The sequence below is a fragment of the Episyrphus balteatus genome, chromosome 2 (genome assembly GCF_945859705.1).
Source record: "Episyrphus balteatus chromosome 2, idEpiBalt1.1, whole genome shotgun sequence".
NCBI classification, from domain to species: Eukaryota; Metazoa; Arthropoda; class Insecta; order Diptera; family Syrphidae; genus Episyrphus; species Episyrphus balteatus.
In genome coordinates, this window is record NC_079135.1 from 88,051,660 (window position 1) to 88,065,913 (window position 14,254).

The 14,254-nt window shown below is 30.9% G+C and overlaps 1 protein-coding gene and 2 long non-coding RNA genes across 3 annotated transcripts; 2 read left to right on the plus strand and 1 right to left on the minus strand.

The window, feature by feature from the left end:
- The first annotated feature begins 548 nt into the window (after positions 1 to 548).
- On the plus strand, positions 549 to 2,043 carry LOC129911579 (uncharacterized). Its single transcript, XR_008771669.1, has 4 exons — positions 549 to 578; positions 660 to 1,378; positions 1,435 to 1,664; positions 1,721 to 2,043. It is a non-coding gene; the product is annotated as an uncharacterized LOC129911579 (long non-coding RNA).
- Positions 2,044 to 2,385: 342 nt separating this feature from the next.
- On the minus strand, positions 2,386 to 4,007 carry LOC129911580 (uncharacterized). The gene is made up of 5 exons (XR_008771670.1): positions 3,642 to 4,007; positions 3,407 to 3,581; positions 3,213 to 3,353; positions 2,644 to 3,151; positions 2,386 to 2,587 (listed from the first exon to the last, which is right to left on the minus strand). It is a non-coding gene; the product is annotated as an uncharacterized LOC129911580 (long non-coding RNA).
- A 3,381-nt stretch (positions 4,008 to 7,388) lies between these two features.
- Positions 7,389 to 13,743, plus strand: LOC129911577 (N(G),N(G)-dimethylarginine dimethylaminohydrolase 1). The gene is made up of 6 exons (XM_055989415.1): positions 7,389 to 7,680; positions 8,065 to 8,139; positions 12,691 to 12,835; positions 12,906 to 13,106; positions 13,167 to 13,391; positions 13,454 to 13,743. The coding sequence occupies exons 1-6, from the start codon at positions 7,646 to 7,648 to the stop codon at positions 13,577 to 13,579; spliced, it is 807 nt and encodes a 268-aa protein (XP_055845390.1). The 5' UTR covers positions 7,389 to 7,645; the 3' UTR covers positions 13,580 to 13,743.
- Positions 13,744 to 14,254: the final 511 nt, after the last annotated feature.

Genomic DNA, 14,254 nt, shown 5'->3' on the forward strand with positions numbered 1-14,254 from the left:
CAACGCCACTTTCTACAAAAATAAACATTTTCAATTTGTGATAGTTTTTTCGACCAAAAAATTTAAAACAATAGGTGTGTTTCTTATTACCACCGGGCTTAACTGGTCAAAAAAAAAACTCATCGGAGCTTAACTAGAAAAATTGGCAGCAATTGCATATTAGGTGTGTTTTTTTGTTTATCTATATAGGTTTTGTGCAAAAAAACGACATCGAGATTTTTGAAATCGAAACAATTTACGTGTTAAAAACAACAAAAACTTTATCTGTATAGATTTTTGAAAAATCAAGATAATAGGTGTGTTTTTTTGTTTATCTATATAGATTTTGTGCAAAAAAACGACATCGAGATTTTTGAAATCAAAACAATTTACGTGTTAAATACAACAAAAACTTTATCTGTATAGATTTTTGAAAAATCCAGATAATTATCCAGATTTTACTTTCTCTCGATAGAAAACAGTACTGCCAAGGTATAGTACACTTATTAAATGTCATATTCCATTAAACGACAGCTGTAGTTGACAGATATACGACAAACAAATAATATAATTAGGAAAAACAAACAACACAAATCAATGTAAGTACAAGCATATTTTTTGGAAAAAGATGAAAATTGTACCATGAACTTTGTTTTTTTAATTTACTTTAATAATTTTAGGATTCACGGGTGCAATATCTTCCGCCGACGAGAAAATATTTTATAACATTAGGTACAGCTCAAAGGAATCGATTTCCTGAAATGTTATCTAGTTGTTGGATGGATAGAGCTAGAGTCACACAGGCATACCACGCCATATAAGTGGCACCCAATTTCGCACAAGAACAATTTAGTTGCAGTTCCGATGTGAAAATTCTTAAACCCGAAGTTATAGCTTGCTCACTTGCCGCAAGTGTAGTTGAACTTCCAAAGAGCATTGTTGAAAGTAATCGTATATCAATCATAAACTGAAAATCAATCAATAGACCTATCGGAAACTTTAATCCAACAATTTATTCGATTCAAAATCGAAAAAAAAGAGACTCAGGAAGAAAACTTGGAGAATTGTTATGAAATTGTTCCAATAGCCAAATTAATAAAATAAGTCCTAACGTAAGTGTTGACGATGAATTGAAACCCATAACCTACGGCGGAAGGTAAAAAATTTACAAATTGCATTGAAGCGCAAAAACTCTTACCAGAGCTGCTAATTGGTGCTGCAGTCGATCTATCAACGGCAATCGCTCTCATAAATAAATAGTGTGAAAAATTACCCAGTGATACATTCACCAAACTAACTCCATTATCGAGATATGCAAAGACAAAGCGTTGTGGCAAAGATATTGTTTCAATATACACTTCATTTGCCTATAAATTCGTTTTTAAAATATGACATAATGGTAAGTTTAATAGAAAGCACCGTTTTTATCCATTTGATTTATTTTTTTCTTTGAAGGGACTACCAGTGCCAACGAAAATCCTTGCAAGACGAATGGTTACCCGTTCAGGCATGTCGAGAGTTGCATATGTATGGAGAACTGGACAACACCTTGCACCCAATTGGGAAAGAAGGATTTAAAGTACTGCGAGTCTCATTGGGAGGAAAAAATTGACGATCAAGTTGTTAAAGATAGCGAAGAACCACGACCTAGTACAACCAGACATCAACAATATTATTACAAACGAGTAAGAAGACATATTTAATTACTTTGCTTTATTTAACGAAAAATGTAAATTCATAGTTTTTTAATTGTCAACTTACTGCTGGTGCTGTATCCTATTTGTACTACATTAATCTAACCCTCCGATGTGGATTCCACCGAAAATTGTGTCTTCAATGTTCCCACAATAAAAACTAGAAAAAATGCAATTGTCATTGATTGGGATTTCCTAGAGATTATTGCAATGACCAGTGACTCCACCATGGGCTTCATAACACAACTTTGTTTTGTTTAGATAAATTTAGCTTTTGTTTTTTTATTTTTTTCCAATAAAAAATAATAGCTGTGGTAAATTTTAAGCCTTTTGAATTTTAAAAATACAAAAATGTATACACTTGCATAAATTGTTTTTGTTTTTCTTTGCTATTTTTTTTTTGCTTAAATAATTAAATAAGAAGTAAATATAGAGTACCAAAAAATATAATGAGGTTAATAACAACAACGGTTTATATACTCAAATGTTCCCGAAATGTGTAGGACCAGTCGATTTGGCATGTTGAGCTTGTATCTGACCAACTAGCATAATATCGTATTGCATGCAACGGGACGAAAACTTTTCCACATCAGTAAATTGCCGCCGATACAGCTAGTAAACATACATAACAACTTCAAACAAACAAAATCTTTCTTAACTTCAACATAAATCAACATTCAATTTATTAACTGATCGTTTACATATGTACATATAAAGTTAAAAGTATTTGTTCTTATCATCTATTAGAAATCCCAATAATTATTTGTTTGAAAAAAAAACTTACAGCTGGTGAAATTCCAACCAAAGCAACAGCATGCACCTAAAACTCCTCTTTGAGCGAAATGACAATAGTTTGATGGTTCATTGTGATGTGATATCGTTATAGATGCAACAAAAATGGATCAGGTTGTAAACTTAAAAGAAAAAACGTTTCAAAACCAAACATTAACAATTATCTTTCTCAACTTACGTATACATAAAAAAGCAGCAATAGTTTTCTCACCACCACTCAAATTACTCATTGACTGAAAACGTTTTCTTGGTGCAATATAATTATAACTTATTCCATCCAAATGAGGTTCCTAGATAAGCCTGTGCGTCTTTATTTCTTGGTAAGGACTTATGTTATGAATGCTATCTATTGCCTTGGAAACGTGTTTGCAACATCGAATACATTTTTCGAACGTTCATTTTTAACTTTTTCAAATGCCGCCTTTGCTTTCTTCTCGGAGAGCATTTTTAAATTCCTAAATTCAGATGGAACTATTCCAGTAACACGATCAAGCTTTTGCGTGGCTTTCAGGTTGGGCGTTTAAAGGCTTGGCCACAACGGACGGGTATGCGGTAGTTGTGCGGGTAATTAGATGAAAAAAGTTCCACGCCTTAACATTGATGTTCCAGTTTAGAGTTTTGTTCATATTATAACCCCTTCCTCTACCGCATATCCTTTCGGTATGGTAAAGTCTTTGATTTCAATTCTATAATAGACAGAGAAGAGGTTAGTTTTCTTATGAAACTATTTCATCGAATAGAACTTACTGATTTTCATTCCCGAAAATCTTACATAGACGCTGAAGTTCTGTTTTGTAGTTTTATAGTCACCTTGCCGAACTCTGGGCATCCTCCAACTGTCGATCGAATTGTGGGATAGATTTTTTGACGAATCTAAATTGACCATACCTTAAAAAATCAATCAGAATTAAAAAAAAAACTAAATCTATGTAAACAGTTACCTGAATTTGGCTCTCAACTATTTCCAGTTCACTCTGTTGGCGCGATTTCTTCAACAACTCCTTCATTTCCTCGGTGTTTTTCTATGTAGATGTCGACATTCTTAGATAGAGCCCTTTCGATGACACGTCCAGGGCGTAGAACAAGCCTTTCAAAGTCCTCCGACAAGATGATCATCTGTTTTTGTTCTTCCGATGTTAAATTGATGTAAATAGAGGAGAGAAAAAATTTACTTACTCTCTTTCTTCTCTTCATGTTCTTTTTTGTGTTCAAGTTGTGTTGTTATGGCTGATGCAACTTCCTTCACAGTGGGCAAATTATGTTTTAGAATTCCTGGTGGTAGTTTGGAATGGAAACCATGGTCGATGTGTGGCAGTGATCTCTCTTCGTCATCTTGGGCATCATAGGTAACCACTGTTTAAGGTATAAAACTAACACAGCTAGAGGAACATGACAATCGACAAAACAGGAACAATTCTTTGATTTTTTTTGTTTGTTTTTGTTTAGAGCTTTGTTTTATTAAATTTTAATTTTTAAAATTAAAACAGCAAAAGCAAACTTTTTGACAGACAGCTGTCAAAGTCAATGTTCAGTGCTGCCAAACTGTTGCACGGATTTAAAAAATCTCGATGTCGTTTTTTTGCACAAAATCTATATAGATAAACAAAAAAACACACCTAATTATCCAGATTTTACTTCTCTCGATAAAAACAGTAGTGCCAGAGTAGTTTATTTGTTGTGTTCATACAGAAATATCTGAAAATATTACAAACAAACAAAAAGCGGAGAAAATAAGGTTTGAAAAAAGCTCTCATAGAAAAAAATAATCAAAAATTTGTTTGACAGAAGCCGTTTTTTATTATCACTTGATCCATATAGATCATTACTTAAAATGTATTACAACAACTACATGAGATCTTGCTTTTCGTCAGGATCACGAATCGTGATCTTGCTTTTCATCAGGATCACAAATCGAAATCTTGCAAGATCTCATGTAGTTGTTGTAATACATTTTAATTAATGATCTATATGGATCAAGTGATAATAAAAAACGGCTATAGTTGCATTGAAATGTTAATATTTCGGTATATACGCAATGCACTTCTCAGATTAAAGTTTTAAATGGATCCTGATAAGATTGTTGAACAAATATAAACATAAAATTTCCAAATTTTTTTCGAAAAGTTAGAAATAAAAATAAAAAAGTTTCCACGTTTGATTTTTAGAAAATCGAAAAAAAATGAAATATGGCTATCTTCAAACGCTTATAACACAAGAACTTTGTATATAAAATCTATAGTACTACCATGAAAAAAAGCAGCGCCACCAAAAAAGTAAGCTAGCGAACGAACTAAAAACTATGTCAAATTTCAAACAGAAATGTATATCTCATCTCTTTACTCCCATTATTGAATTCGATCTAAGCGTCCTCGCTACCACTCAGGTAGCGAACAAACTAAAAAATTTCATTTCATGATAGTACTATAGATTTTATATAAAAAGCACAAGAACGACGCAACTAATTTTAATGGTTATGGTCTTAAAATGTAGCTAGGAATATACCAATGATTTTTAGTTTTTTGTGAAAAAAAAATATTTTTTGAATCCAACATGGATACCATGGCCATACAAATGGTTTTTGTTTTTTTGAAAAATTTTTTTGCATCCAACATGGATGTAATGGCCTTCCCACTTCGGAGTTAATAAAATAAAAAAAAAAAAAACAAAAGTAACATTTTTGACAGACAGCTGCCAAAAATTATGTACAGTGGTGCCAAATATTTGCATGGATTTCAAAAATCCCGATGTCGTTTTTTTGCACAAAATCTATATAGATAAACAAAAAAACACACCTATTATATGTGTTTTTTTGAAAAAAAGTTTAACTAATTACACTGTGATAGTTCGATTTTGCAACAGAAGTGAGACACATCGATTCTAGTTAATTCGAGTATGTTGAATTCAGTGGTGGCAACCGTTTTGAAAGTTTAGCCTGGGTACGCTGCTCGCGCTAAATTTTAGCTGAGATAAAATTCCCATACAAGTTATCGATAACTTGTATGGGATCCATTTTATCTCGGCTAAAAATTTTCGATAATTTGTATGGGAGCTAAAATTTAGCGCGAGCAGCGTACCAGGCTTTTGGCTCAAGTTTTTGAGATATTTCGAAAATAAAATCTTAGGTCGGGACTATTAAAATACTGATAATTTCGAATAATTAAGTTTTTTTAAGCAGTTTTTAGTTTAGAGAAAAGCTATTCCTGTATATATCTATATGTTTAACACTATTCGCTTACAAACATTTTATAAACAAAAACTTCACTTTTTCATGTTTTTTTTTATTTTGTTGACTTTCAAAGCCTTTAATATGGAGGCAATTTGAGTTTAACATTGATTCGGGATATTTTATATTATTTAAATAGCATATCTTTCCAAAAATGAATAAAATACTGCAAACCTGAACCAAACTTTCAAAACGGTTGCCAATACTGAATTCAGCATACTCGAATTAACTAGAATCGATGTGTCTCCGCTCTGTTGTAAAAAAAAAGTTCTAAAAACTATCACAGTGTTATTAAACAAATAGTTAAAAAAATAATTGTCATTCCAAACATCAGTTAAAAAGGTTAAGCCCCAAGAATTCTCAATTTGTCAACTAAGTATGACAAGCTAATGCAACAACTGCATTTAACATTTACGGCCATATTATTGACTAGTTTAAAAAATACATCTGGATGTAAAGAAATTGAAATGTCAAAAATAATCCAAATCCATAATATTCATAGAAAAAATAGTCATTTTTAACTATTTTTTAACTATTTTCATAGTTAAAACGGGATAACTATTTTGGATTTGGATTTATTTTTGACATTTGACAATTTTACATCCAGATGTATTTTATAAACTAGTAAATAATATGGCCGTTTTATGGCTAAGCCCAGACAGCGTTTTTTGTCCAGTGTAGCCCGCAAAAATGAATCTCATTTCGAATGTCAAATTGCCCTACTAACAATTTTCCTTTTATAATGCTTTACAGAAGCAGCAATTGCATCTGTAAAGCTTTATAGAACCAAAATTGTTTTTCGGGTGCTTCTATACGAATTGAAATTTAAATTTGAACTGACCTAATTTGCAAAAGTATCTCATTCGGGTTGTAGTGAAAACTACCTATAAAAGCAGAATTTAAGCTACAAACTCATTATTAAAATTCCATTTCATTTGAAATAAAAAGTCTACTAATAGTAGATGTTATGGTTAATCTATAACATACCATCATGTACCCATGTTTTTCTTTCCGAGTAGATACGATTTGTATTGAATTCATGGAAAGTGCATTCCATTGAAAATTGCTAGTTAACCTCCCAAAGGAACAAGCGGCTGATATAAACAAACGTTTTTTGTAATGAAAAACAGATAGCGCAGATTGGCCAACGAGAAAGAAGTGGAAGAGCTCCATTATTCAAATTCCATTTCAAATAAAAATAACGTATTTCTTTATCTGACATCTAGTAGTCAAAATTAGTAATTAAAGATGGTTTATGTCACTGCTACAAGAAAATAAAAATACTATTGTACGGAAATCCATAGGTTATAACCTTTGCTACATACGTCAAATAATTTTTTGACATTTATGCTACTTTCTCTTTTTTGCACCTCTTTCTCTATCACAAAAAAAAAAATAAATAAATAAAATTCTCTACAGCATCGATAAGGTGGTCGTGGTCTTTGTATATAAAATCTATAGTACTATCATGAAAAAAAACAGCGCCACCAAAAAAGTAAGCTAGCGAACGAACTAAAAAATATGTCAAATTTCAAACAGAAATGTATATCTCATCTCCTTACTCCCATTATTAATTCGATCTAAGCGCCCTCGCGACCACTCAGGTAACGAACAAACTAAAAAATTGCACTTCATGATAGTACTATAGATTTTATATACAAAGGTCGTGGTAATTTGTGAGTTTTGTATGATTTGTGTTGATTTGCAAAAAGTGTCTTCTCGTCTTCAGTTCTGTCTTCTGTGTTGTTTATTTTTGTCATCTTCGTTTTTTTTCGAGAAATCGAACAGCGAACGAAAAACAAGTGTGTACTACTGGAGTTGGAGTGGGCATGTGTACACACCCGAATATGTGCAATTAAATAGAAAAATAAAAATGTCCAAATAAAATTTTTAATAGTTTAACCTTTTAGCAAAAATCTATTGTAGAAGTTTTGTTTTTTATTACATTTTAAACAAAATGTCCCTGAAATACACTCACGCAATTGTAACGAGGTGTGTACTAGCTTTAAATTTGTGTATAAATTAAATAAAAGTTGTTAATGCTAACAAATAATTCCAATTGAGATCATTTTTAACGATACAACAATAAGTTCAGAAGAGCGCTATTTGATGCTTTCATCTGTAGAATTTGCGATGGCTAAAGTAGTTGCTATAGAAACACATTTTTTTGTGTTTAATGAATTCATTCAATCAACTAGCATCGAATCACCCATGAAAGACATGCTAGTCTTAACTTATGAATATTTATATGTTTGAATTGTCACTTGAGCCACTGTCAATGAACTTGTTGAAATATCAATATTTTGCTCTCAGATTACAGTATCTTAAATATGGACCAATTATGTTTAAGTAAAGTTGTTTTTATATTCATTTCAGGCTATCGGAGTCTCTTTGCGGAGTTGCAGATTTTGATATACAATTGGCGAAAAAGCAACATGAAGCATACGTGAGGTTTGTTAACAACAAAAGTAAATTTTATCTAATTTTATGTTTATGTACATATTAAGTTTTCAATAGAAGTTAATATTTGTTAAAAACTCATTTTCATTTTGTGTGGGAATTAAATTCAATTTAAGTTTAAGTTTTAGGTCAATGATGGGAACTAGGTCACTGGTCACTGCATAATATTTATCAATTTGTCAAGCTTCCATTTAAATTCAAATGACAATAATTTGCATAGATTAATGTGATCCTGTTTGAAATCTAATTGTTGGAATGTAGTTTTGTAATGAACAAATTTAAGCAAAAAGTTATTTTCTTTAGGGCCATTTGCTGAAACGAAACTTAAATAATTTAAGTAGAACATAAACTCTTATTCACTTCTTTTCCCTCTGCATAAGAAAAAGTGTATAAGAACTAAAAACATACATAGTTGACTTGTCCCCATATAACAAAATCTGGGGTCGAATTACGGCACACGATTACGATCATACGTTAACGTTTTGACTATTGCTCTCTCTATTTATTAGAAAAAAATAATGACACATAGCAACAATACGTTAACGAACGTATGCCGTAATTCGACCCCTGTTTCCAATAGTGTCTACAACGGATATAATTGAAAATTTCCAATCATAGGTTTATTTGCTTTTGCATCACAACTTTTTGTATGGAATTTTTTTTGAAAATAAGAATGCACATTTGAAAACCTTTATTATTAAAGTGGAACATCAGCATCGGTTTGAGATACTATTGGAACCAAATTGCAAGCGAATCCTTCCAGTTGTTTAGGAATTAGCTACATATGTAGATGTTAAGACGTTGTTGTCATGAGAAATAACCAAATTGCATAACGGTTCTTTATCTAAAACCTGTTCATTGTGTGGCTGTTTTTTGTTTAATTCAGTATTTGACAGCAAATCGTTGGACAAAGTCATTTATTTTTATTATTAATAAAAAAAAAAAATTAAAAGAAGTATGCAAAGTTGTTTTTAAAAAAAACTAAGAATACCCCTTTTAAACTCCAAATAAATGTATTTATTTCAAATTTTCCATTAGATTTCTTGTAAAACAATAAAAAGATTTTTTTATACCTACATATGTATGTATGTATAGGTACAGGGTGTCCCAAAAGTCAACGTCGAAACGAAAATGGTAGATAGGGTAAGTGGTGACTGTTATCAGAAAAATAATAAAAAAAATCGCAGACATATACAATGGTCGGAAAAAGTATTTTGACAAAATGAACATTTTTCTAACTGATGAGAATAATCTGTAACGGTTAATAATATAATAAGGAAGTTGACGGTTATTTATTAAGTATATTATGGTGAATCTCACGATGGTCAATGTCAATCATATAGTTGGTATTATGCTTCAAGGCTGCATTTTTTGTATAAAAAGTACTAATTTTTGAGGGAAAAAAGTATTTTGTTAAACGTTCTTTCTCAACGTTGGTATGGTAAGGTAATGCATTTTACAAGTTTCAAGCACGTATTAAACTGACGGACTTATTAAGGCTCCGATTTGTAAAAAATTGGGCAAAACGGCGGAACTTATCATTGAAATTAGTGCATCTTCTGTTGCAAGTCATAATTTCGGTGTGTCTGTTAAAAAATCTGTGGAGAACTGAATTTATCGCGGGAAACTAAAAATTACCAAATATGAAGACACAAAAATATAATTATACAATTATACTATTCAAAATTTACCATAAATGGACAAAAAAATGCACTAAAAAAAATAAACGCATTTTGAAGAATTCACTATAAATCGGGGATTGACTCCAAAAAGTCTGAATTTGGAAATGCCTTTCTTTCATCAAAAACTTTGTTAGCAAAAGTACCCTTTGCATTGAGCTCGAAGAAGAAAATTGTACCATGTTTATGGGAAGATAATACAGTACTTACCTCATAAAACAAAAATTGAAAAAAACTGAATTCTCAAATGAACATATTGGTATGCTTCTTTCAATCAAAAACAAAGTTTTATTGACCACATTTTCACAAATTTCTATCTCAATGATCCGGGAAACGTAAAGGAACTGTTGAAGCTCTGTACAATGTTGGTCAAGTTTGTTCCAGAAGCGAAAAGCACAACAACATATCCCTTTGAGAATTCAATTTTTTTTCAATTTCTGTTTTATGAGATAAATGCTGTATTATCTTCCCATAAACATGGCAAAATTTTCTTCTTCGAGCTCAATGCAAAGGGTACTTTTGCTAACAAAGTTTTTGATGAAAGAAAGGCATTTCCAAATTCAGACTTTTTGGAGTCAATCCCCGATTTATAGTGAATTCTTCAAAATGCGTCTATTTTTTTAGTGCATTTTTTTCATTTTTTGTCCATTTATGGTAAATTTTGAATAGTAGCTGCGTTCCTTTGGAAATATTTATCTACTTTTTAGTACTTAAAGCTGCTTTGAACTACTTTTTCAGTATTGCACTGTAGTTCAAAGTAGTAAAAAGTAGATAAATATTTCCAAAGGAACGCAGCTAGTATAATTGTATAATTATATTTTTGTGTCTTCATATTTTTTAATTTTTAGTTTCCCGCGATAAATTCAGTTCTCCACAGATTTTTTAACAGACACACCGAAATTATGACTTGCAACAGAAGATGCACTAATTTCAATGATAAGTTCCGCCGTTTTGCCCAATTTTTTACAAATCGGAGCCTTAATAAGTCCGTCAGTTTAATACGTGCTTGAAACTCGTAAAATGCATTACCTTACCATTCCAACGCTGAAAAAGAACGTTTGACAAAATACTTTTTTCCCTTAAAAATTAGTACTTTTTATACAAAAAATGCAGCCTCGAAGCATAATACCAACTATATGATTGACATTGACCATCATGAGATTCACCATAATATACTTAATAAATAACCGTCAACTTCCTTATTTTATTATTAACCGTTACAGATTATTCTCATCAGTTAGAAAAATGTTCATTTTGTCAAAATACTTTTTCCGACTGTTGTATTTTGGAAATTATAAGCATTCGAAAAATATTGAAAAAATGGTCATCCTGTGACGGTTTTTCATGAGCAGTGACTACAAATCTTAAGTTTCCCATTTTTTTTTTCATTTGCAACGGAACCTTGAATAACCTTGCTAACAAGTGCAATAAAAAATTTTAACTCAGCTGCATCAGTTAAAGCTAATATCACCTTTTTCCCCAACTAAAAAGTCAAAAATTGTACATTGTTCCCATTTAAAACTGATTTATTTTTTAAGTTTAATTTTTTTTTTTAATTCAAAATTGATATTTTAAAAGATTTTTCTTAGTTTTTAAATACAAATAGCTAAAACGCTACCGTAGAAAATTTCACTCCAATCGTTTAAGGTGTTTGCGAGAAAGTCAGAAATCAAGAAAACGGTTCTTTAGCGGGCACATTTTTTTTTTGAAAATTAACTTATTTTCATTTTAGTCATACAGCAGGTACAGATAATTTTGATCTTAAAAAAATAACTTCACTACCCCTTTAGTGAATCACCCAATTTTTAAGTAAAATTAACTCTAGTTTTAGCCTATAGTAACTATTTACATACATAAGTTACGTATATGGCAAATAAGAAAAGAGTTCTTTTTAAATAAAAAGAAAAAAGAATGCATTTTGTGCACTGTTTTCATTCCAAGCCGAAAAGACAGTGACAGTAGTGCTTCGTCTATTTTCAAAGCTGATCTTGATAAGTCATATTAGTCAGAGTTAGCTAATACTGCAGTACACTTGAAGAAATAAATTCCTTTTTTAATGAAAAAACAGCAGAAATCTCTTCAATACTGTATTTACTGTAGAAAGATGACTTTTGGATCCTCTGTCTTTGTTCAGGAAGATAAGAAAAAGAAAAAAAAATGATGGTAATATTTTAATGTCACTGAGTACAAATTGGTGGTAATAGGTTTTTCCAAGTGAATGGAATATTATAACTGGAATGAAAATTGAACAGATAGATGCTGTCACAGATTTTTACAATTCGCTCTCATTTTTTATTTCATGAATCGATAGGGGCTTATTAAAAAAGTTTAAATCCATATTTGCACGACCGACCATTCAGGCAGACGACATACATAAATGTCATGCCTTATTACTATTCAGTTTATTTTTCTCAATGACTATAATTGTAACTTTTTTTGTTATCTAATCTAATCTACCATTCTTCTGGAAGGTATATACAAAAAAGCGTTTTTTTGGGGATTTTACATTTTGATATCCGTGTAGACATCTAATTTGCTTTTCAAAAATTAAATTTAAGTAAATTTATGATTTAGATCAATATCGTAAATGCAAAATTATCCAAATTTCTTTCACAACAGTTCATATTAATTTGATTTTATCAAAGATATTTTCTTACTTATGTAGGTTATGTAGGTTAACCTACTTATGTAACTAATATTGTTTTGTGAAGCGTAAAAAATTGTGGCATACACATTGCATTTAAGGCATGTTAATAAGTTTAATAAAAATATTTGAGCCGTATTTATAACATGATGACTTCTCATAAATTTTATCAAATATTTTCTATGTAATTTGTAATTTTCTTTTTGTTTTATTTTTTAGTTTACTGCGAGAAATTGGTTTAGATGTGATTGAATTGCCACCCGATGACAGCTTGCCAGAGAGCGTGTTTGTAGAAAACACAGCTGTGATATGCAATGGAGTCGCTTTAATTGCCAAATCTAGAAATCCAATACGCCAACGCGAGGTAAATCCCCTATGTTTTTAAAAATAATATTGGCAAACATCTAAATAATTATATTTGTTTATACTAACAGGCTGATAGCATGAAAATTATTCTTAAAAAAGAACTCGATATACCCGTTGTTGAAATGCCATATCCAAATGCGGTATTGGATGGTGGTGATGTCTTGTTCACTGGTCGAGAGTTTTTCGTAGGACTTTCAGAGCGGACAAATGAAGATGGAGCCAGAGCAGTTGCAACAACATTTCCCGAATATCCATGCACGCCAATTAAGGTTAATAAATAAATACATATTAAACAAAAAAATCTGTTATTTAATGGTAATATTTTCTAGACATCTGGAAATAAACCCTTAAAGTATTACGTTACTTTGGCTGGTCCTGATGTCTTAGCTGTTTCAACTTCGGATAGTTCTCAGCAGATTTTGAAACGCATGGAAAGAGAAGCTAGTTTTGCCTATCAGACTTTAACACTCCCCGAAGAGCATGCCGCCAATATGCTTTATATAAATGGTAATCTCATTCACCGATCGCCAGGAGAGATTATACAATCGCACAAAGTAAATACAAATTAGGTTTCTTGAAAAATTCTTAATTAATTGTATTGTTTTCTTCTTTTTAGATAATTAAGGAAAAAGTTGATATCCCAAGTCGAAATATTGATATTAGCGAATTTAGTAAATTATCCAGTGGCTTGACATCGTGTTGTCTTCTTTTACGCCGTTGGAAGTCTATACGTAGTCTTTAACTATAGAGCCTTTGCTCTTACCTAATATAATTCATCCGCACGCACATATAGTAAATGTCTTCTGTTTTTTATGTTTTATTAATTTATATAGCGATTCTTGTAGCATTATCATTATTATTATTAATGGAATTAAAGTCTCGAATTATACACACGTTATAGATAAATTAATTGTTTTATTTTATTTATTTGTTGTGAATACAATTGTCAAACAATCGCATAAAACAGACTACCACTGACATGTCCTTAAAACCTTTGCTCAATTTTTAGAAGGATAGGGAGTTGTATAAAATAGTATAATCTGTTGTATAAATTACTATCGACCAGGGTTGTAAAAGAATGCAATCTTTTGTGAATGCAGTCTTTGAAATTGAATCTTTTATTTGCAAAACATGATAAGTCCATGATTTTTAATTTTTTAGGAGAAGAAAAAAACGTTCTATTTTCTTTTGATATGCGTAGCAAAATTTATAAAAAATATATTCTGTAGAACTCTTGCCAAGCTACAAAATACCGTTTGGTTTTTAATTTTTGGAGCGATAGTTCAAAAGATAAAAAATATAAACGCTTTTGGACTTATCATACTTTGAAAATAAACGGATGTGAAGCCCCAGTCTATCAAACAATTGTATTTCAGATTAAAATACAATGTCCGGACTACTTATTTAACTTTAAAGT

Excerpts from the sequence above, each read along its gene's own strand:
- LOC129911577 (XM_055989415.1), top strand. The coding sequence starts at position 7,646 with ATGTCCCTGAAATACACTCACGCAATTGTAACGAG. Across the intron at positions 7,681-8,064 it reads ACTCACGCAATTGTAACGAG|GCTATCGGAGTCTCTTTGCG; the intron begins GTGTGTACTAGC and ends TATTCATTTCAG. Across the intron at positions 13,392-13,453 it reads AGATTATACAATCGCACAAA|ATAATTAAGGAAAAAGTTGA; the intron begins GTAAATACAAAT and ends TCTTCTTTTTAG.